This window comes from Colius striatus, chromosome 1, assembly GCF_028858725.1.
Source record: "Colius striatus isolate bColStr4 chromosome 1, bColStr4.1.hap1, whole genome shotgun sequence".
NCBI classification, from domain to species: domain Eukaryota; kingdom Metazoa; phylum Chordata; class Aves; order Coliiformes; family Coliidae; genus Colius; species Colius striatus.
The window spans coordinates 202823523-202845412 of NC_084759.1; the positions used below are offsets into that span (position 1 = coordinate 202823523).

General features: G+C 44.4%; 2 protein-coding genes across 3 annotated transcripts in view; one reads left to right on the forward strand and one right to left on the reverse strand.

The window, feature by feature from the left end:
• Positions 1 to 33: 33 nt before the first annotated feature.
• Positions 34 to 17530, forward strand: KIN (Kin17 DNA and RNA binding protein). 2 transcript variants are annotated; one of them, XM_010202279.2, is made up of 13 exons: positions 34 to 187; positions 2351 to 2445; positions 3313 to 3356; positions 3493 to 3615; positions 4546 to 4727; positions 6739 to 6787; positions 7105 to 7162; positions 10981 to 11104; positions 11558 to 11608; positions 12292 to 12360; positions 13394 to 13493; positions 15646 to 15746; positions 16687 to 17530. In XM_010202279.2, exons 1-13 carry the CDS (start codon positions 74 to 76, stop codon positions 16747 to 16749), a joined length of 1173 nt encoding a protein of 390 aa, XP_010200581.1. In that variant the 5' UTR covers positions 34 to 73; the 3' UTR covers positions 16750 to 17530. The 2 variants fall into 2 exon arrangements, with proteins under 2 accessions (XP_010200581.1, XP_061876213.1); XM_062020229.1 differs by having other exon boundaries at positions 10984 to 11104.
• A 2350-nt stretch (positions 17531 to 19880) lies between these two features.
• Positions 19881 to 21890, reverse strand: part of ITIH2 (inter-alpha-trypsin inhibitor heavy chain 2) — a 31027-nt gene continuing 29017 nt past the window's right edge. The window contains exons 20-21 of the mRNA XM_061989436.1: positions 21177 to 21288; positions 19881 to 20028 (exon numbers count right to left, since the gene is read on the reverse strand). Of these exons, the coding sequence (XP_061845420.1) occupies positions 19881 to 20028; positions 21177 to 21288 (260 nt within the window). The remainder of the gene's footprint in view (positions 20029 to 21176; positions 21289 to 21890) is intronic.

A 21890-nucleotide genomic window follows, 5' to 3' on the forward strand; every position in this document is an offset into this window, starting at 1 on the left:
CCCGGCCGCTCACCGCGGCTTCCGGCGGGGGTAGGGACTGGTATCCGAGCGTCGGAGGGTCGGTGTCGCGGCCATGGGGAAATCGGATTTCCTCAGTCCCAAGGCCATCGCCAATCGCATCAAATCGAAGGGGCTGCAGAAGCTGCGCTGGTACTGCCAGATGTGCCAGAAGCAGTGCCGCGATGAGGTAAAGCCGCCCCGCGGGTGCCGGGCCTGCGGCGGGCACCGATGCCTCGGAGGAGCTGACGGCGATCCTCTGTGATCGGGCAGGCTGGGATCCCTGGTAGGGGAACCCCAGTCCGGTTCTCCTGGAGATACGCAGTGGGGTTGGATCCCCTCCGTTGGAGGCTTTGAAGGGGCTCTAATAGCTGTAAACGTCTCCATTGCCGTTGAGTGGAACAGGGCAGAGGCGGCTTCTATCGCCCTTGTAGGAGTCCCTAATCCTTTTTGTGGGAGCTGCGATTTTCTTTAGGGATGTGGGATCTTCTTGTAGGGTCCCACAGTCCGTTTGTGTGGGGTACAGGGCTGATTCACTTTCCCTAGTTTCCTTGGGGGGTATTCTGATGTCATCTCTGGGCTGCCGTCCTTCTAGGAGGCATCCTGGCCTCACAGGGAGCGTGGCGAGCCCCAGCTCGCTTTATTCTCATTTGGGAGCCCTCAGTCCCTCCTGTATGGAACTCAATCTCCTTAGGGGCAGATTGGTGGGACCTAGTGGGTTCTCAGTTGCTATGAGAAATCCTCATCCACTTTAGAGAAGGTATGTTGGCTTTGATCCGTCTTTGGGAACGTTCAGTCCCATGCAGAGTGACTGATGAGCCCAGGTGAGGGAGAGCACAAGGTGGCCTCCAAGCTCCTGGAGAGGTGATTCTGTCATATGGACTTCAAGAAGTTGATGGGGTTAAGAATGAGGTGGCTGCCATCAGCCTTAGAGCAGAGTTGAGGATAGCTATGATTTCCCTTGGGGACAGAGTGGATGCAGTGATATGGCCAAGGGGATGCACATCTGAAGCACTGTGACATCTCTTTTCGTACAATCATAGAACAGTTTGGGATGGAAGAGACCTTTAAAGATCATCTAGTCCAGCCCACTTGCCATGAGCTGGGACACATTAAAGTAGATCAGGTTGCTCAGAACCCCATCCAACCTGAGTGTTTCTTTGAGTGTTTACAGGGATGGGATATCTACCACCTCTCTGAGCAACTTGTGCCAGTGTTTCCCAACCTTCATCATAAAACATATATTCCTCATATCTAATTAAAATTTGCCCTCTTTTAGTTTAAAAACATTATCTCTTGTTGTATTACTACAGGCCCTACTAAAATATCTGCCCCTATCTTTCTTATAAGCTGCCTTTGAGTATTGAAAGGCTGCTACAAGGTCTCCTGTTCCAGTATTCCCTCACCCTCACAGTGAAGAAATTCTTCCTTGTATTTCTTTGCAACCTCTTCAGTTCCAGCTTGTACTCATTGCCCCTTGTTCTATCATTGGCCATCACTGAGAACAGTCTGGCTCCATCCTCCTGACACTCACCCTTTACATATTTGTAAACATTAATGAGGTCACCCCTCGGTCTCCTCTTCTCCAAGCTGAAGAGCCCCAGTTCCCTCAGCCTTTCATCATAAGGTAGATGCTCCACTCCATCATCTTGTTAGCCCCGTGCTGAACTCTCTTCAGCAGCCTCTCTGCTTTAGAGAAGTAAAGTATCCTCTGCATGTCTTAATTGTATTATACTTAAGTTGTTTCTGCCACCCTCTCCCTTTCACACAAGAAGCTCAAATCCTATTCTCAGTGACCATGAGCAAAAATAATCTTTGCTGCTTTACAACCAAATCTTTTTGTAAGGAGGGGGAGGCAGGGCTCCTGTGAAATGAAATGAAATTTGCTGTAGATTTTATCATATTATGATGAAAGGGCATTACTTTAGACAAAAAAAGGATGTGGTCAAATGCCCTATGTCTGGATGTTTTTTGGGGAGCTCTGACTTCAGCCTTGTACCAAACTATCACAGTCTGTGTCTGGTGAAGTCAAGTAGGAGCCAGCAGATATTTCAAGTGCTCTTGTACAAATGCCTGTATGGTGCAAGGGACAAAGAGGATTGCTTGGATATCCTGTCTCATAATCCTTTTCACAGTTTACCTGGAGGCTCTTGGCCCTGGGAAAAGTTTTGTTGCTGGCTTGCCTAGTCAGGAGGAACAACCACCTTGTGTAGACTGTGTCTGAGTTTAAGGTATTTTCTGTTGAGCTTCCCAAGAGATTTCACTTACAAAATGTTATTTTTAGTGATCTTCAGCTGTGTGACTGTTGCAAATTGAGTCAAGGACAGACAAAGTATATCTTTTTATTTTATAGAATGGCTTCAAATGTCATTGTATGTCTGAGTCCCACCAGAGGCAATTGCTGCTGGCTTCTGAAAATCCCCAGCAATTCATGGATTACTTTTCTGAGTAAGTCTGCTGTTTACTCTTACCCAGATGTTCATTCCTGTACCAGCACAGCCATAACTCCTAAGGCCCAGTCATGTTCCATTGAAGGCAATTCTATTCTGATACATTTTAGTATCAGCTCTGTTTTTTAATGGCAGTTTGAAAATATGGGTGGTGTTACTTTTAAATGCATATAAGAGGTTTCAGAAAGCCATGATATTTAATCAGATTTGACAGTTTTATCCTGTGTCTGAGTTTTGGTTTAGGTTGCTCTATGTTGCAAAGTATCTCACCATTCTGCCTCAGCTAAGTGGCTGCCACAGTTACAAAGAGCAAAAAGAACCATTAGAAAGAGATAACAAGTCAGAGGTGTGACTGAAGTCCCACAGTTTCCCCCAGTCCCTTGTCCAGCTGACCTCTCTGACAGCTGAGTTGACTGGAGCTGTCTTCAGCAAGAGTCTGAAGCAAGGCTTTGTGCTCCAGCCCATGAATGAGCAGTGAGATGAGTGATCACTCTACCCCATCTACCTCTGTTGCCCTTTGTCTTGCCCCACGTGTTGTGTCAGTCAGCCTGGGAAGATACCTGGTAATGAAATACCAGCCATTAGTGGGAAGTGTTTCTATTTCATCCTTTCCATTTTATCCCTTTAAAAGGGTATTACCCTTCTGAAGATTGAACTTGTGTGTGCATGTACCCCATTGTGTTTCTTTGGGCCTGCACACTGCGTGTGATGCTTCTTTACCGGAAGGGTGTCTGAATCCTGTCATGTTCAGTTCAAAAGATGACTCGTATAGTTCAAAAGATGACTGCAGATATTTAGTTGTTAAGGGAGAATTACTTTGGAATTGTTCAAGTTTGACTGAAATACTTTCTTTTTCTCCCCTAAGGGAATTCCGAAATGATTTCCTAGAGCTGCTCAGGAGGCGATTTGGTAAATATTTTACTGTTGGTTTTCTTTTATTAGTTCAGTGCAAGAAGTTTGGATTGCTTTCTCCTCCATCAAATACTTGTATTTTTATGATCTGTTGTTATTATCTTTTATCTGTGATGATGGTGATGTATTTCAGGAACAAAAAGAGTCCACAACAATATCGTGTACAACGAATATATCAGTCATCGAGAACACATCCACATGAATGCCACACAGTGGGAGACACTGACTGATTTTACCAAATGGCTGGGGAGAGAAGGTAAATGCAGTTGCTCAGGCTTGGCAACTTTTAAAATTATTGGGTAATTGCATTGCTGATAAGTGATCAGTAAACATTTATGTTAGTTCTCCCTCTTCCTTTTTCTTTCCCCCTCCCCTCGTGTGTATATATTAACAGATGTCCAAGTATATTTCTGTGCTAACCATTAGGAATGTGCTTATGAAAAATGTCAGAAGCCTGGGGTAAATGTGTCAGTCATGAACCATTCCTTGTTTCATCTGTTGGTCTATGTTTAATGGAGATATTGCTCAATTCTACATCAACTTCCAACAGTTACCATTTAGAAATTGAAAAGTGTAATGGAACATTTGTTATCACTGCAGAATCCTTGCATAGTTAAGGAAATGAGAGATCTGCAGTCATTTTCACTCCTGTCCTAGTGAAAGGGTTAAAGCTGGAGCTTTGCAGCTTTGTGTTCAGTGGGAGGAAGAGAAATTAAATGGTGCTGTGGTATGACAGAAAGTTTACTTTGGCTCTAATTGCCTGTGTCCTACAAGATGCATTTTTAGTCTCACAGTGTTTGAAAAATCACTTTGGCAAGAGTAACAATAGTGTGGCATAGTAAAGCTTCCTTTACTGTGATTCTATTACCGTCTATTGTTTATATATGTTAGATTTCTGTTTTCTTCCTTGTTAAAACAGTGGGAAGGAAATATTTTATTCAATAAGGAAAGTATTATAAAGTACTCTGTTTTGTACTCTGGCCTATTTCCAAATAGAACTGGTTAGCTGAAGGGCAGAAACAGAACCTAAAGATAATTCAAAGTTCATTTTACCAGGCCAGTAAGGGATACAGGGTCTCTGGTAAAGTGTCTGCATTGTCAAAGTGAACACAGACTGAAAACGATCGTGACATTTTCTTTGTCCCTTACTTGCTTTTGTGAGTATTAATTTTACTTTATCTTTTAGGTCTTTGCAAGGTGGATGAGACTCCAAAAGGCTGGTATATTCAGTACATCGATAGGGACCCAGAAACTATTCGCAGGCAACAAGAGCAGGAGAGGAAGAAAAAACAGGACCTTGATGATGAAGAAAAAACTGCTAAGTTCATTGAACAGCAAGTTAGAAGAGGTTTGGAGGGGAAGGAACTGGTGAGGAAAATTGCACTGCATGCCAGCCTTCAGCTCTAAACTCCTCTTGGTTAAGTTAGTTGTGAATTTGTCATGGCTGGGATCCTTGCGCTGGAATTTCCCTTGCAGTTAATTAGAAGGTGATGAGCAAACTTCATGCATCAGGTTATAAGCTCACCACCAGTTCAAACTGGGCAGCAGTGGGCATATTTGGCTGCACTGTTGTTATTTTCTAAGCTACAAGCAGTATCTTCTCCCACATTTCTGATGCAGCTTTGACTAACTCATTTCTGTTGAAATTGCGACTTGTTGCATTTCCTTGACTAACCATCTTGGTTTTGACAGCTGATGAACATCAAGGTCCTCTGTGGAATCACAGTTTCAAAAAAGAAATACATAAAACAGAGATTTCAGCTCCTTTTAGATTTGGTGTTTGAAATCTATTAGAGTCGTATCCTGTGGTCCTAGTGTCTGATCCTGGCCATTTCAAGACCTTGATTTGGACTGTCTTCTTCCATACTTGAATCATCACATCAGTTCATTTATGTTCTCAATTTTCTGCTATATAGTTAGATTATAACCTTCTCTAGAGGGAAACTTGAGTTACTAGTATCTTGCTTTAGCACCACAGGAGTAAAAATTACTGCTATTCAAGTGATTATTAATTTAAAAATCACTCTTGAATTTAAGAGTGGAGAGTAAACAATACAGTAACCAGCATGCTGTGTCTTCATTTATGGTGTTTCACAGCTTTTAAGGCTGCAAGTAACAAGTCTCATGTACAGTGGGGAAGATGAGAAAAATAACCAGAATGGTGGCTGACATAATCATACCTGCAGAGTGAAAAGTTTTATTTTGACAGTGCTGATGTGGTATTTGAGGTCTGTTTATTTGATATCACTCCATGCCTTCCATACATGTTGTTGCCTGGGACTAGAACCTCCCATTTGATCCTGGGTATTGATAGGTACATTAAATGCTGTTGTAAACAATTATAGAATCATAGAATGGTAGGGGTTGGAAGGGACCTTTAGAGATCACCTAGTCCAACCTCCCTGCAGAAGCCGGTTCACCTAGATCAGGTCACATAGGAACATGTCCAGGCAGGTCTTGAAGACCTCCAAGGAAGGAGCCTCCACAACCCCTCTGGGCAGCCTGTGCCAGGGCTCCCTCACCTCACAGTGAAATAGTTTTTTCTTATGTTTAAGTGGAACTTTTTGTGTTCCAGCTTCATTCCATTACACCTTGTCCTGTTGCTAGATACTATAGAAAAAAGGGATGTCCCAACCTCCTGACACCCACCCTTTAGATATTTGTAAATATTAATGGCATCTCCCCTCAGTCTCCTCTTCTCCAGACTAAACAGCCCCAGTTCCTGCAGCCTTTCCTTGTATGAAAGATGTTCCATTCCCCTGATCATCTTGGTGGCCCTGTGCCTCTCCAGCACTTCCCTGTCCCTCTTGAGCTGAGGAGCCCAGAACTGGAGACAGGACTCCAGATGAGGCCTCAGCAGGGCAGAGTGGAGGGGGAGCAGAACCTCCCTTGACCTGCTGCCCACACTCTTCTAAATGCATCCCAGGATGCCATTGACCTTCTTGGCCAAATTATCTTTTTCTTAATTGAAAACTATTTGAAATTTAAATGGGCCAAGCCTTCAGTGCTAAAAATTGGGAAAGACTCCAGAATTTCCTTCTTTGGGTTATCAGTCTGTCCAGAAACCAGTCTAATCATGCTGGTTTAAATAGGGAAAACTATTAGAGTAAGGCCACTCTCATACTGGAGTTGAGCAAGTTTAAACAGTGTCTCCTAAGAGAATGTTAATTAGAGAGTTTTGCACAGGAGCCTGTAATAAGTTAATGTTTTCAATTTATAATCTTCTTGGGAATCCAGCCAGATTGAATATTACAGTTGCTTGTAATAATTTCACAGTAGTCTGCAAAACAGAGCTAATCAATGATCATCAAAAAGTGTGATACTTTGGCTCACTTTTCTGTTCAACTCTTGCAATGTGTTTTTGTGTTCTTTTTGGCAGGAAACGCCAGTCTATACTGAACTGAACAGAGAAAACGAAGAAGAAAAAGGTAACCAGATTTTGATACATGTTTTCTAGAACCTACTGAAGCTAATGTTGTGATTAAAACAACGTGAGCACTGAGCCCTCCTTGGTGCTTCATAAAGTGCTTTGAGATCAATTATAATGAGCACTGGGAAATGGAAATACAGAATCTATTTTGTGATAGTGTTAAAAGTAATTTATTTTAAAAGCTGAAGCAAAACATAGGTCAGTAAATATGTTCAAATTGATGATCTTCTCCAGTTGCAGAGTTTTAAAATGTAACTTCCTTCCATGCTGTTGTATTTAAAGATAGAAAGAGAGTAATGTCTTTTTATTTTTTAGTTACATTTAATTTAAACAAAGGAGCAAGTACTTCAATAGCAGCATCTTCTAAAACAAGGTGAGAAAAGAACTTAAGGGCAACCCTTATTGTTGCAAATCATTTACATGACAATGATATTTGTATGGGCAGCAAGGTGTATCTTATTCTGAAATATTTTGAGTGTTAATGTCTCATCCTGAAAGGCTGAGGGGGCTGGGGCTCTTTAGCTTGGAGAAGAGGAGACTGAGGGGTGATCTCATTAATGTTTACAAGTGTGTAAAGGGTGGCTGTCAGGAGGACGGAGCCAGACTGTTCTCAGTGATGGCCAGTGACAGGACAAGGGGCAACGGGTACAAGCTGGAACATAAGAGGTTCCAAAGAAACACAAGGAAGAATTTCTTCCCTGTTGAGATGAGGGAGCATTGGAAGGGGCTGCCCAGGTGGGCTGTGGAGTCTTCTTCTCTGAGGACATTCCACACTCAGCTGGATGAGTTCCTGTGTGGCCTACTCTAGGTGATCCTGCTCTGGCAGGGGAGTTGGACTGGATGGTCTTTCAAGGTCTCTTCCAACCCTTGAGATTCTGTGATTCTCTGATACTAGGTGACTTCATGGTTCTTTTTATATTTAAAATGGATGAATGAGTATCTCTTAGATGTGTGCTGTGAGGAGCCTTCTGGAATTCACTGTGATTCTTGGCAGATGCCAATAAAGTAATGACCAGTTACAGGTTCCTCTGAGAAGATGGTGATATGTGAAAGGGTGGATGTTAGGGATCCAGGCAAAGCATTTGAAGTGAATGCCATCTACTCCTAGATGCCTTTTATGAATGAGTCTTCATGACTTCTCAATTTTGATTCCTAAAAGGGTTGATTTCCTTGTTTAATTGGAGGTTATACTTTCTGTGATCATCACTGAGGAAGCTGAATCTACCTGATGTAAATCTTTCTAAAGCTCATGAATTTCATTGTCATCATATAACCATGAGCAATGCAGGACAATGCAGGATTAATAATGCAAACAATACTGACTTACAGCAGTCTGCAAAACTGTTTGATGAGCAGTACTTCTTTTCATGTGAGGCAATATTGTCATTCAGTATGTTGCAGGTAAAAGGAAAACTGTCCTCTCATCACAAGCTCAGCTCTTAGATAAGGTATCTGATGGGAGATATGCCAGGCAGAAAATGAGACAATAAAGTAGTTCTTTGCAATAATAGATACAAATTTCAGGCTTTGAGGAAAACTTGTAAATTATCCCTAAGCATTGGGTTGTACTTAAAGTGAGTTTGAAACTTAATTCAGACACTCCTTTGAATGGTTTCAATGAAGAGGCCTTATAGTGCTTGTTCAAATTTGCCAGAATGTGAAATCATATTCCAAGTAGACTAATGTTTTCATAACATATGAGAGATACTTGTCTACAAACTTTGTAATGGTGATGTAAAAGCAAAATTAAGATAACTTCATGATTAGATGGTGATTTATATGTCACTGGTGGAATCCCTTCAGGGTCATATATGGAGACTGCTTGTCTGTGTCAAAGTAAAGGGGTGTTTTGCAGCTGTTGGCTGTTACTGAGGATCAACCTGATGTGCAGCACCCCAGTGCAGTGTGCAGTAGAACTTCCTGGCTCCCCACCTTCTGCTCTGACAGCACAAGCTACAGAAAGCTGGCACTTGTATTTCCAGAGTGGCGTGCAGAAATATGATCAGGAGATCATAGGGAGTGGATAGTAGAGTGTTGAGGGTATGGAGATACTGGTAGTTCAGTAAAGAGGTGGGGCTGGGACCTTGCTGAGAAGGGGAGTGAAATGGGAGATGTGCCTCATCTGTGTAGCAGACAGGAAGCTGGGAGTCACCACTGCCACTGTGGGGATGGCTCCTGATGCTGGCTGCCTTTGAGCAAACTGGGAGCCTGAGGCTTGCTTTTATTCCTTAAGAACTTTCATCCTCAAATCCCTGCTAAACTCACTCAGTGGAGAAGTAAGATTAGAATTTTACTTCTAATTAAGGAATGAGCAGAAACTACTATCAAGGCCACTGACTACTGTCTGCAGTACTGTAAGTGTGCCAGAGTGCAGTCCTCTTTGCACACTGATCTGCCTCTGGTGTACACAGTTAGGGACTCCTCAGCCCTATAATTTCAAGGGAAGATCCTTCAAAACCTGTTTGCTCTGATGGTTAGGACCTTATCTGTAATTCCCCAGGTAAATGTAGTTGTGGACAGTTTATGCCAGTTACTCAAACATTGGTAAAGGCAATTAACAGAAATCTTCTCCCTTTACTTTCTCAGACAATGTGTTTGTAGAGATCAGTTTTAGCCTCTCAACCCTCACTGTGCTGTACAAGCAGGCCTGAAGGCTGCTACCCTCATCTCCCTGTTCCCCTGACCTGCTGAATATCCCTTCCTTGGCCTTGTTCCAGTTTCAGTTAATCTTGAACAAGGGAGCTGATGGAATTTGTGCATGATGCAAGTGAATCATCATCGTGGCTTATACAGAGCACTAATTCCCGCCCATCTTGATGCCTCCTGGGATTGCATTTGACTTTCATGACTGGTCCACACAGAGCTGTCACCTGTGATTGTAGCCAAACCCCTCTCTGCTTTTGTTGTTCTTAAACAGCTCCCAGTAGTCAGAAGGTAATCACAACAAGCTTTTCCAAAGCGGGTGAGCTCACGTAACGTGGGTTTTAAAACAGAGTTTTCAAGATAAACCACTCCTTTCTGGTGTCCTCTTCTTTCTCGTGTTCTCCATATTGATGACACACCCCAAAAATATTAGTGATCTCTCACTCTTTGTCCTGGGGTCCTCAATGGATACATTAAATAAGATTTGGTTTAGTATTGACACCAGGAATCCCTTGGTAACCTCACAGCTAGATGTGTTTGCTGCCTTAAGCATAAGCACTGTAGTTACTGTTTTAATTGTATGTTACCCTTTCTTAGATGTTATTTGAGGTACCTGCTATTTGATTTGTGATTTAAGGTGCTATTTCTGCCAGAACTCTGCTATGAAGATTATCCAGAGTTCCTCTGAAACAGGTTTTTTCTCTCAATTTTGCTTCTACTGCCATTTCTGTATCTTATTCCCATTCCCTGTCTTCCCTTTGCTAGTATACCTACCACCCTCACCACAGGCAGAACATGGAATTTGTTGTGAGATCATCTGAATATCACCTTACTGTCCAGCTCACAGCATCCTTCATCTTTCTAGATGAGAGAACACCTACTATTTTACTGCATTCAAATGTCATCGTTATAAAAATGGCTTAACTCAAGCTGCCTTTTAGGCAGTTGCCACCTTACTTGGATGTTTTCTGGTCCCCAAGATGTCAATTTATGTGCTGATTGCTCTTTTCTTTCCTGACTCATAAGCTGTTTGCCTATTTTGAATATGATTGTGATAAAATATGTTTATTTGCTGGCTGTGGAACCCTTTCGTACAGATTCCCAGATGTTTTCTCCCATTGTCAGATAGGTTAAGTACCTCTGTACCTCTGGAAGGAGTTCTAGACATCTATTTGAGAGTTGCTCTCTCCAAGTGGCCACAGGTTTCTCTTTTTTAATTTGAAAGCCTTATTTGCAGACCTGCTTTGGTCTTCTCCATTGAACTCAAGGACTTTAATCAACTCTTTGCTTTTGCACTGGTTGAGTTGTTTCCATTCTGCTGGATTGCAGCAGCAAGTATCAGTCAACATGGAGTTTGCACCTCAAGGAGATCAGTTCTAGCTGCCAAATGCAGTGCTAGAGAAGGAGACCTGCAGGGTCTGGAAGGTGACTTGCACAAGTGAAATTAAATAGATCAGCAGGCCTTTTTGCACAATCATTTCTTCAAATGCATCTTGGTAGAGGAAACAATGTACAGTCTGCTATGAAAACACCATCTTACTCTTCCAGCAGTGTCCTTGGACCCAATGCACTGAAGATGGTGGAAGGGACAGTTAAAAGAAAAGAATTGGCTCATAGCTCTGGTCAGTCCAAAGAGAAAAAGAAGAAATCTGCACTGGATGAGATTATGGAGGTAACAATCACGCAGGATCTGTGTCTGTAACCCCACACCTCTGGCAGTGTCCACTTTATTGGGGTGTCCCTTTGATGTGACCTCAGACCTTCAGTTCAGGTGGAGTTCAGACTTTATCAGGCAAAATGATTTTCTGCTGCTTGTCTGTGCCCATTCCCCAGATGTCTGAGATGCTGCAAGTAAAGGAATACAGATTTTGAAAGAGAAGAAAATATCTAGAAACACTTGACAAAACCCAGATATCAGTCTCCATCAATTTATCATGGATTCCTGGATCTCATCAGATTGATTTTTATTCAACAAGCACACTCTGATTTACCCTATTTAGGGGTGGGGTGGTTTTTTATTCTCTGCTTGATGATTGCTTGAAGAATGGTTTCAGCTTTTCAAAGGCATGGGAGAGCTGCAGTGAAAGGAAGAAGTAAAAGGTGATTATTTGTTGTTGTTCTGTAGCTTGAAGAGGAGAAGAAAAGAACATCTCGAAGAGACTACTGGTTGCAGCCTGTAAGTGTCTTAAAAAGTATTGTCTTCTCAAACACAACCAACTCTGCATCTCTAAAGCTATTAATTTGTGTAAAGATCCAAAAGCAGATTCCAGACTAAATTCATTCTTTGTTTTCCAAGCTGCCAAATGTGAAATATTACAGTATGTGGGAGAAATTACTCTTCTGGTCGGGTATGGTCTGCAATCTAACACATTGTGTGCCAGGTCTCAGATGGGGTGGAATTCTCTGATTGAAGAGGTAGTACCATGAGTGTCTACAGATGGTGTTTAAATCATGATCTTACTTACAGCCTTCTTCCTTCTTCATAGCAGTTGACTCTCATAGAGATGTAGAAGTCAACATCAGCCTTTGAGCTGAGAGACCTCATCTCAGTTTCTACTTTTTGACTGGACTTCTGGGTCAAGAAGTCCTGCCCTTGACCCATTGTGGGCTGTTGTTATTTCCTGAATTCAAGAAATTTGTTTATTTATTTGTGAAATAAACAAACAAAAAATCCTCTTGAGAGATGTTACTTTGAGGCAAGTTTTTGAGGATAAAGACAAATTCCTGAAAGCCAAGCCTTTCCTGTCATTGCTTTCTGTGTTGTGCTGCAGAGTCAGAGCCACCTGAATCTGTTGTGTAGCTCTTTGTATGTTTTGGCATTTTAATGGGTTTTTTTTGGTCTCATTTCAAATCTTTCAGGAAATCATTGTAAAAATTGTAACAAAAAAGCTTGGAGAGAAGTATCACAAGAAGAAGGCAGTTGTTAAGGTAAAGTCTGCTAATGGAAGCATGTACCATTGGTTTTGCTCTTCTGCTGTCATAGGACACATGAAATGTTGTTTCATTGTTCAATCAACACTGACAGGGGCTGAAATGTCACCTTCACTGTACTGGGACTTGATCTGAGCAAGAGGTGCTTCTCCAGACTGGTTTAATGTCACTCACTCAATGATCGTTCCGTGAGCACTGTTTTGTCCTGCATAGTTGGTCCCTGCTGACACATCCATCTTGGAGAACAGTCACTCTGTTAGTGTGATACAACCAAAGGAGTCTGGTCTCAGACTGGGCAGTTTTATGCTGATATTTAAGTGTCAGTCTGCCTTTGAGCAAGATCCTGCCTGTAAACAAAATCTTTGGGCTGTAAGCCTTGGTCTCTTGTTTGGAAGTGCTTTCTTTTAGCCACTGCCAGTGAGATGATGTTGTACTACATAGTCCAAGACTCAACAGTCTCCAGCAAGAATGCAAAAGATGACACCCAGGTGCATTTTGAATGAGGGTATAGAGCACAAAATTGCAACTTCTTTGATAGACATCTGAGTCCCAGCAGCTGTCTTCCACTGAGCTCTGAATGTGAGAGGCTGAACACAGTTTAGGCTGGGCCCAAACGTCACCAGTGACATTTCACTTCATTGAGAGGTAGTATCCCCGTTGTCACTGAGTGGCTCCCAGCCAGTTTAGCCTCCCATGAGAGAAAGAAGCCTCTAATTTACTCTCCATATTTGAGAGAAGAGCTAAGATAGCTGACCCAAAGGTTGTCAAAACCTTCAGACAAGGCTGACAAAATTAGTGGTCAATGAGCCCAGTCATGGATATTCAAGAGGTGCCCTTGTAAGAAAAACAGAGAGTGAGGCAGGTCAGCATTTTGTGCAGCTGGATGCCTTTAGGACAGCTCAGAAGTGCTTGCTGCTTTTGAAAAAGTAGAAGTGCAGGCTTGTGGTCCTGAGTTTGTTACTTTTGACATGTAAATTTAGAGATTTGTTTAAAAATTCTTTTTCTGATTGGCCTCTTCCTTTCACAACAGGAGGTGATTGACAAATACACAGCAGTTGTGAAGATGATTGATTCTGGAGACAAACTGAAGCTTGATCAGACACATCTGGAAACTGTAATACCTGCACCAGGTAGAGCTGTTCTGTTCATTTTCCAGCTTTGCTGTCACTGCAAAACTGACACATCAATTCTTTTAAACTATAGTTCATCCACTTGGAACTACCATAACAAGAGCCATCTTGTTCTTGGGGCAGCATTTCATAAGCTACACTGATCATTTACCAAATATCCTCTGGTTACTTTCAAGGAGATTGTTACATTGCTTCTGCTTTGAGTCTCCACAGTCCCTTCTCATAACAATTAGTTTATCTGCTGAGAAGACAGAAGGGCTTTAAGAGTCTATTCATATGATGAGATGAAAGCATACCTCTTCAGTTGCCCGAAGGCATGTCTGGGAAGCCTACAGAGCCCTTGGTCATATTTACCTTGTGTTTTCCCTCCAAAGGCATGCTTTGAGTAGCTGAGGGGACTTGGCAAAACTCACCTCATCTCCTGTTTGGTTCACTGGGTTTCTTTGGCTGGTATACACTAATGCTTGTTTGTAGCATCTGAACAGTACTTCAGGGAATGGTCAGAGTGTCAGTACTGTCAGTGTAGGAAGGAACAGGGTGTGAGATTTTGGGATTCACAGTTTTTTTCAGCAAACCTAATGCATTCTGCATTTCTGCAGCTGGTGAACAGCTGGTTGGTGGTGTTCATGAGTGCTCTTCAGCATAGTGGTACCTGCAGGTGAGCTCTGCCCACCCTTGCTCTAGGACTGGCCCTGAGGGGCTGCCTGTGTGAGACAGAAGGCAAAAAGGAGGTACATTGAGCCATTAGCACAGGGAATAGGATGTAGGAGAAATAGCTTTGGCTGTCAATGGCTTCTATCCGTGGCAGTCAGTTTAGCGTGGGGCAGTAGATTTATGTGTGCTTTGGAAACAGGCAAGTTGAAAGTCAAAGCAAGGTGCTGTTTGCTGAAGCTGCTGGGAGCAGCCACCAGTCCCTCAGCTGTCAGTGGCATCACAGGATCATGCAGGCTGGAAAATACCTTGAAGATCATCGAGTCCAACTGTTCCCCCAGCAGTGTCACAGCCACCACAAACCCACATCTCTCAGCCCTGCACAGCTTTGGAATCCCTCCAGGGGTAGGAACCCCACCAGCTCCCTGGGCAGCCTGGGACAATGATTGAAAACCAAAAAGTGAAGTTTTCCTAATTTCAAACCTAAACATCTCCATGAGCCAGCAATGTGCCCTCATGGGAAAGAAGGCCAATGGCATCCTGGGATGCATCAAGGAGAGTGTGGGCAGCAGGTTGAGGGAGGTTCTGCTCCCCCTCTACTCTGCCCTGCTGAGGCCTCATCTGGAGTCCTGTGTCCAGTTCTGGGCTCCTCAGCTCAAGAGGGACAGGGAACTGCTGGAGAGAGTCCAGCACAGGGCCACCAAGATGATCAGGGAACTGGAGCATCTTCCTAATGAGGAAAGGCTGTGGGACCTGGGGCTGTTTAGTCTGGAGAAGAGGAGACTGAGGGGGAATCTCATTAATATTTACAAGTACATGAAGATGTCAGGAGGTTGGGACATCCCTTTTTTCTATAGTAGCTAGCAACAGGACAAGGTGTAATGGAATGAAGCTGGAACACAAAAAGTTCCACTTAAACATAAGAAAAAACTATTTCACTGTGAGGTGAGGGAGCCCTGGCCCAGGCTGCCCAGGGAGGGTGTGGAGGCTCCTTCCTTGCAGGTCTTCAAGACACTCCTGGACGTGTTCCTGTGCAACCTGATCTATGCGAACCTACTTCTGCAGGGGGGTTGGACTGGATGATCTTTAAAGGTCCCTTCCAACCCCTACCATTCTATGATTCTTTGATGTGCAAATTGAGGCTGTTTTCTCTTGTGCTGTTGTGTGTTAGTTGGGAAAACAGACCCACTTCCTCCTACAGCCTCCTGTGAGGGAGTGTCAGACTGTCTCCTCTCAGCCTCCTCTGCTCCAGGCTCAACACCCCCATTCCCTCAGCTGCTCCTCACAGCACTTGTGCTCCAGCCCCTTCCCCAGCTCTGTGCCCGGCTCTGGCCATGCTGCAGCCCCTCAGTGTCCCTGTGGCAGTGAGTGAGGGGCCCAGCACTGACACAGCCCTGGAGCTGCAGCCTCCCCAGGGCCCAGCACAGGAGCTGTTGAACACAACTCCAAGAAAGAAGTTGGGAGCCCTGTTGTGAACTTGTTTTCTTGTCTCTCATCCCAGGCAAGAAAGTGATGGTGTTAAATGGTGGTTACAGGGGAAATGAAGGCATCTTGGAATCAATCAATGAAAAGAAGTTCTCAGCAACAATAATCATCGACTCTGTAAGTGTCCCACACTGCAAACTCTTGTTTCGTGCTTCTCATCCCAGAGCTTTCACAGAGAAAGATGATGTCTTACTTGTGGGATTTATGGTGTGCAAAACATGGTGGTCACCCCCTGCCTATTCCCAACCAGTGAGAAAACAGCCACATAATCCCCATTGCAGACTCCTGTCCTGCTGCTTACCTTTCAAAAGATACCAGGATGCTGAATGTAGCAAAGTTTGAACTTGAAAGAGATTTTCAGTATATTTTGTATGTTTATTTTCAACTTGGCTGTTGTCAGTACTATTTTGTGGGAAGGGGGAACATGCAAGGAGGTGAATTTCTACCCGCCTTTTCCAGATCAAAGGTGGAGCTTTATGTGCTCATTTGTTGTTGTGTTTATGGTTAACAATTCCAGTTTGGGGTTTTTTGTTGTTGTTTTGGGTTGGTGGGGTTTTTTTGCACATCACCTTTGTCTGGGCTAAAATCATCATGTCTGTATCTGTGGCTCCTTCTTTGCTCTCCTCTGCAAAACCAATCTTTAGACTCACTGATGTGGCAGAGAGGGTATTGGCTCAAATTTCTTAAGCATAGCTTGCAGGAGAGAGAGCCTGTTAGGGTCTCATTCAAAGGAGGACTGCAGAAACTCAACCCATGCTGGAATCTGGAGAATTTACTTGAGAAGAGGCTGTACAGAACTTCCAAACCACGGAAGGAGCTTTGGCTGCACAGAAGAGTCGTTGTTGGTGCTTTTTGTGTATGCAGCACCGAGTGAAATCGCTCATGCCTGTGATTCCCGGTGCTCTTTATTCCCTTGGATTGTGCTTCTTGACAAATATCTGCATGTAGCCAGATTTCATACGATCCCTTCAGCTCTCTTACTTTAAACTCCCTGTTGGGAATTTTAACAAACAAAGAAAGTTTCTGTTTTGATCATGTTTCTTCCACCATTCCCCAGGGCCCTCTGAAAGGACGCCGAGTTGAAGACATCCAGTACGAAGACATTTCCAAACTCGCCTGAGGTGCTCCTTGTGGATCAGAGAAGATTTTGCTTCCCCAAAACATCTTTCTGGCATCTTGCAGGCAGACACAAGACTCTACCATGTCAGAGTTTTAATTGTGTGTGTGTATGTATATGTATTTATAATGTATATAGAAATTAACCACAAACAACTGGATTTATTTAAAGTTCACTGTGGATTTATTACATAAAACGTTTGTGGCAATCTTATCAGTGGGAATCCTTCACCTGATTCTATATCAAAGTCAGAATATTTGGTTCAATTTCCCTTTGTAAAATATAGCAGAGAGCTGGAGTACTTTTATTTACTGAAGTATGTTAGCAGTAAGAGAGAGAATTACCTCCCCAAAGCTGTTGGAGTCAGGCAGCCTGTGGCAGAGCTAAACAGGACACTTCTCAGTCTGTGTCCACAACTGAGTTGTGGCTGCAGGAACAAGGGAGTGGAGAAGCAATGGGATTATTTCCCTGATAATGTGAGAACAGTCTGGTTTACTGAGTGCTGTCACCAGCTTGCTTTTGCTTAGCACATTGGTGACAGCAGAATGGAAGTTATTGCTGTTCCATCCTCCTGCCTGTCAGGGTGTCTGATCATCTCAGTGTGCACTGGATGCCAAGGTGGATGTTACTTGGGGGCTCTGGCGGCTGCCAGGCAGTGGGTGCACAGGGGAGTTGGTGGTTGCTCTTTTGATTTTCCAGAGCCTTTTCCTTTGTTGATGTTTCCAGTGTTGCTGTGCTACAGGAGCATCATTGCTCATGCTAAATTTTGTTATTTTTATAACAATGGCACGTTTTGTACAATGTTTAATTTCTAAAGCAATTCAGGAATAAACATACACTCTTTTTGTAGGTCAGTGTGTTTCTTACCAGCCTCTTAAATGCAAGAGGCCTCCTCTGCTGATTTGTATCCAGCATGGAGCACAGCAAAGTGCCCAGCTGTTGCTTTGTGTAAAAGGACACAAATTATCTCAGGCAAAATACCAGTCAGCCCCTGGTCAGGCTGTCTGGGTCTGGAACCTGATGGAAGGAAAATCAGTAGCTGCTGTACCCTCTGAGGCTGAAGGTGGCAGGATGCTGTTCAGGGTGACTAGAAGCCAAAGTCACTCTTCCTTGTCCCTTTTCTTGCCTCAAAGTTGGCAGGGGCGGGAGCGTGATGTGTGTCAATGTCTTGTTGGTTTGTGGTTTCCAGGGGACCCCTGCAGGAAAGCCAAAAGACTGCAGAGGTTCAGTGAAACTGGAGTCACCTGAAATAACCTCCCAGAGGACAGCAAATGGCTTTGCAGGGATCCTGGTTGGAATGCAGTGTCTAAAGAATGGGGAATTATGAGGAGGGAAATGGAGACAGAAAACAAATTCAGACTCTTTGTGCAACCTGGAGTGTGGGAAGAGCTCTGCCCTTTCTGGAAGAGTTGGAAAAGAGGTATGTAGGGGAGTAATGAGGGTAGGTGGAAGAGCAGAACAGCTTCTCTCTCACTGAAAATAATTACACTCAATATTCTGGAGCCTGAAAGAGTGAATATGTGAGAAGTTACAAATTGTGTGGAGAAGACTAGAGAATGATTATTCACTGCTTGTATTCACATGCAACTTAGGAAACAGTGTAACTGGTGATTTGGGGAGTCAAAACCACACTTAACAGGTTTTACCTCCCTGCCACAAGAGTCTGGTTAGACTGGGAAACTCACTGCTGCAGGATATTATGGAGGCCAAAGGTAAGAGATGGTTTGTAGGGAAGTTGCTTACACTGCCAAGAGTTCCTTTGAACAGAAAATTCCAACACTTTGATCCTCTCACTCCTGGTGTGTGTCCAGGGCCAGGCACCGGGGCTGGAGCACAAGTGCTGTGAGGAGCAGCTGAGGGTCTCCAGGGTGTTTAGTCTGGAGAAGAGGAGGCTGAGGGGAGACATGATCACTCTGCAACTCCCTGAGAGGAGGTTATAGTGAGGTGGGGGTCAGTCTCTGCTCCCATGTCACAGGTGATAAGGGGAAACAGCCTCAAGTTGCCCCAGGGGAGGATTAGCTTGGAGCTGAGGCAGAACTTTTTCCCTGAGAGGGTTGTCAGCCCCTGTGCCAGGCTGCCCAGGGAGGTGGGGGTGTCCCCAGCCCTGGAGATATTGCAAAGCCCTGGAGCTGAGGTGCTGAGGGCCAGGGATTAGTGATGGGCTTGGCAGTGCTGGGGGAATGGTTGGACTCCATTATCTTAAAGGTCTTTTCCAACCTCAAGGACTCTGATTCTCTGACACCATGGCTGCAAGAAAGGTCATGTACCAGCCTTTAGTACATGAGTGATGGAAGCCAAAGTTCAGAAGGGCAAGTACACTTCCTAGATTAGGGCTGAGAAGAATCTGGCCAACATTTTTTTCCCTAAGTTTGCCAGAAAGCAGAGTTTGAAATCTGGCTCTGGGTGCAGACATGTGCGTGTTTGTGTCACTACTGATCTCATGCCCTGCTGAGTACTCAAAGTGTAAGGCATCTTTTGGCAGCTTTTATTGCTGATGGTGGTTTCTGTATAATCTGAATGTTTCCTGCTTTTCCAGATTTGGATCTGTGTGTGAGCTCCACTGTAAAGATTTTCACAAAACCAGGCTGGAGGTTCCATTCCTGCTGGTTAACCCATCCTTAAAGACTGGAGACTCCTCACCATACTCACTGCAGAGCCCATGTTCCTTTTCTGTTACATTTCCTTCACATCAGTGCATGTGTTCCTTTTTGCCCAGCTCAGTAGTGCATGAGCTCACCTTTTCTCAACAGTGACAAAACCAAGGTGTGAGTATTAAACGTGACTGTGTGCATTGCCCACGCTGCAGGAGCCACAGTGCTGTCACAAGTCTACTCGAAAATGTGTATTACAGAAGAGTTCAACTTTTAAATGGTGTTTACTCTCCATCAGATCTGACATGGCAAGAGTAAGATACCTGTTACAGCCCAGCTTGTCACTTTATTACACTGTTGAACAGGAAGGGGAGTTAACATTGCTCTGAAACTCTGATCATCTATAAAGCAAATGGTGGTGAAGTCACCTTCAGCTGATCTCGCTCAGCAGGCTGGCAGCTGCTGTTCAGAGAGTTGTTGGGGCACGAAGGAGCAGATAAGAACTTTTTTTTGGAGGAATAAACTGGTTTAGTGTTGGAGCATTCAGGGTCTCTTCAGGAAGCTGTACAGGTGAGGGACGAGGTAGTCTTTGTAGTGGCCGTCTATAAAACCTTTCCCACTGTTGTGCACAAACCAGCACTGCACGTCAGTCCCGAGCACACGGTCCCTCCTGTAGTCCTTCTGCACTCCCCTGTGAGGAAGAGGCCACCCAAAATGGTCACCACATGACAAGCAGACAAGATCACAGAATGGCAGGGGTTCGAAGGAACCTTTAGAGATCATCCAGTTCAACCCCCCTGCTCAAGCAGGTCCCACCTAGATCAGGTCACACAGGAACGCATCCAGGTGGGTTTGGAAACCTCCCAAGAAGGAGCCACCACACCCTGCCTGGGCAGCCTCTGCCAGGGCTCCCTCACTGAAACAGTAAAAAAGTTCTCCCTTAGGTTTAAACAGAACTTTTTGGATTCCAGCTTCTCCCTTTTACACTTTGTTCTGTCACTGGAGACATAAAAAAAAATGCTGCCCCATCCTCTTGACAAACACCTTTTAAATACTTGTGATAATGAGATTGCCCATCATTCTTCTCCAGGCTGAACAGTCCCAGATCCTGCAGCCTTTATTCACAGGAGAGATGTTCTATCCCCTGATCATCTTGGTGGCCCTGTGCTGGCCTCTCTCCAGCAGTTCCCTGTCCCTCTTGAGCTGAGGAGCCCAGAACTGGACACAGGACTCCAGATGAGGCCTCAGCAGGGCAGAGCAGAGGGGGAGCAGAACCTGCCTTGACCTGCTGGCTACACTTTTCTTGATGCCCCCAGGATGCCACTGGCCTTCTTGGCCACGAGGACTCATTTCTGCCTCATGTTTAGTTTGATGCCCATCACAACTCCCAGGTCTCTCTCTGCAGAGCTGCTCTCCAGCAGGTCACCCCCAGCCTGTACAGATGTTGATCATCCCACCTGTTCATGACACTGCTCTGCCCAGGCAGTGAGATATGTGTGCCTTCCTCCAGCAGAAAGTGGAAACAACCACAAAATGAACAAGTCTTACAGTCCTTTGTCCTCATGGGCCCCTTTGGGGGGGATCCCAGGAACTCAGGCAGGGCCTGCCAGAGATCAGATGCTGAGCAGCTGTAAGGACAGAGCAGGTCATACACAAATAGGAAAGAACCCAACTCATCCCAAGCATTTTGCCATCTGCTAAAACTAGATTAGGAGCAGAGGGCAAACAGATGGATTTTTTTCCCCCCAAGACCCTTGTTAATAACCCTGCACTCCCTGACATCACTAAAAAGAAATCAGATTTAGAAAGAGAGCAATAAAACCTGTTTAAACCTCTCACCTGGTAACAGTGAACTTGTTGCCTTTCACTTCCATGGTGGCTTGTGGTTTCTCTGGAGCTTGCCCTGGTCTTTGGTGGTGGATATTCACTTCTGGTTCAGATGTGAACTGACCTGTTCAAAGAGAGGTTTAAAGCTCTTTGTGTGTCCTAACCTTTGGGGTTCTCATGTAAGCTGCTGCCAGGTGCTTTTGGAGCAGAGGGGCTGCAGCAGGCAGAGCCCTTGAGCATGGATCACAGGGCACTGTCTGCAGCACTGTTGGGTCACCCACCCTGGGAGAGTAAACAGCTCTGCTTTTGAGCCAGCAAACTTCTGTGGGGAAGTTTGAGGCTGCAAAGAGTGTTTGGGAAAACAACCTCATTTGCTCAGAATTCCTGCATCTTAAAAGGAGCCTTGGGTGGGTCCAGGGCTCAGAGGGCTGATTCTCCTTGTGAACTGAGCCCTGGCTTTTGTTTTAGGGGGAGTGGAAAGATGGATTGCAAACACGGGCACAGAAATCTTCTCAGAAGGAAGGTATAAAGAGGGTTTTTTCCAATCTTTTTATTTTCTGCCTGCAGCAGATTAGCCAGGTGAGGAAAGCCCCATCACAGTGTCACCAAGTCTAGTCTCGCCTGTTTAGAAAATATTCTCCCCAGCTGGAATAAGGAATAATTTCCTGGTCCCTGATGTTCTGCAATGTCCTTGGGGGTTCTGGGATGTTGCAGGGATCTCCTCCA

Bases quoted from the DNA above. Each gene is read 5' to 3' on its own strand.
- KIN (XM_010202279.2), top strand. From the start codon at position 74: ATGGGGAAATCGGATTTCCTCAGTCCCAAGGCCATCGCCAATCGCATC. The intron at 3,616-4,545 runs GTAAATGCAGTT...TTTATCTTTTAG, and splicing joins CAAATGGCTGGGGAGAGAAG to GTCTTTGCAAGGTGGATGAG. The intron at 11,609-12,291 runs GTAAGTGTCTTA...CAAATCTTTCAG, and splicing joins GAGACTACTGGTTGCAGCCT to GAAATCATTGTAAAAATTGT.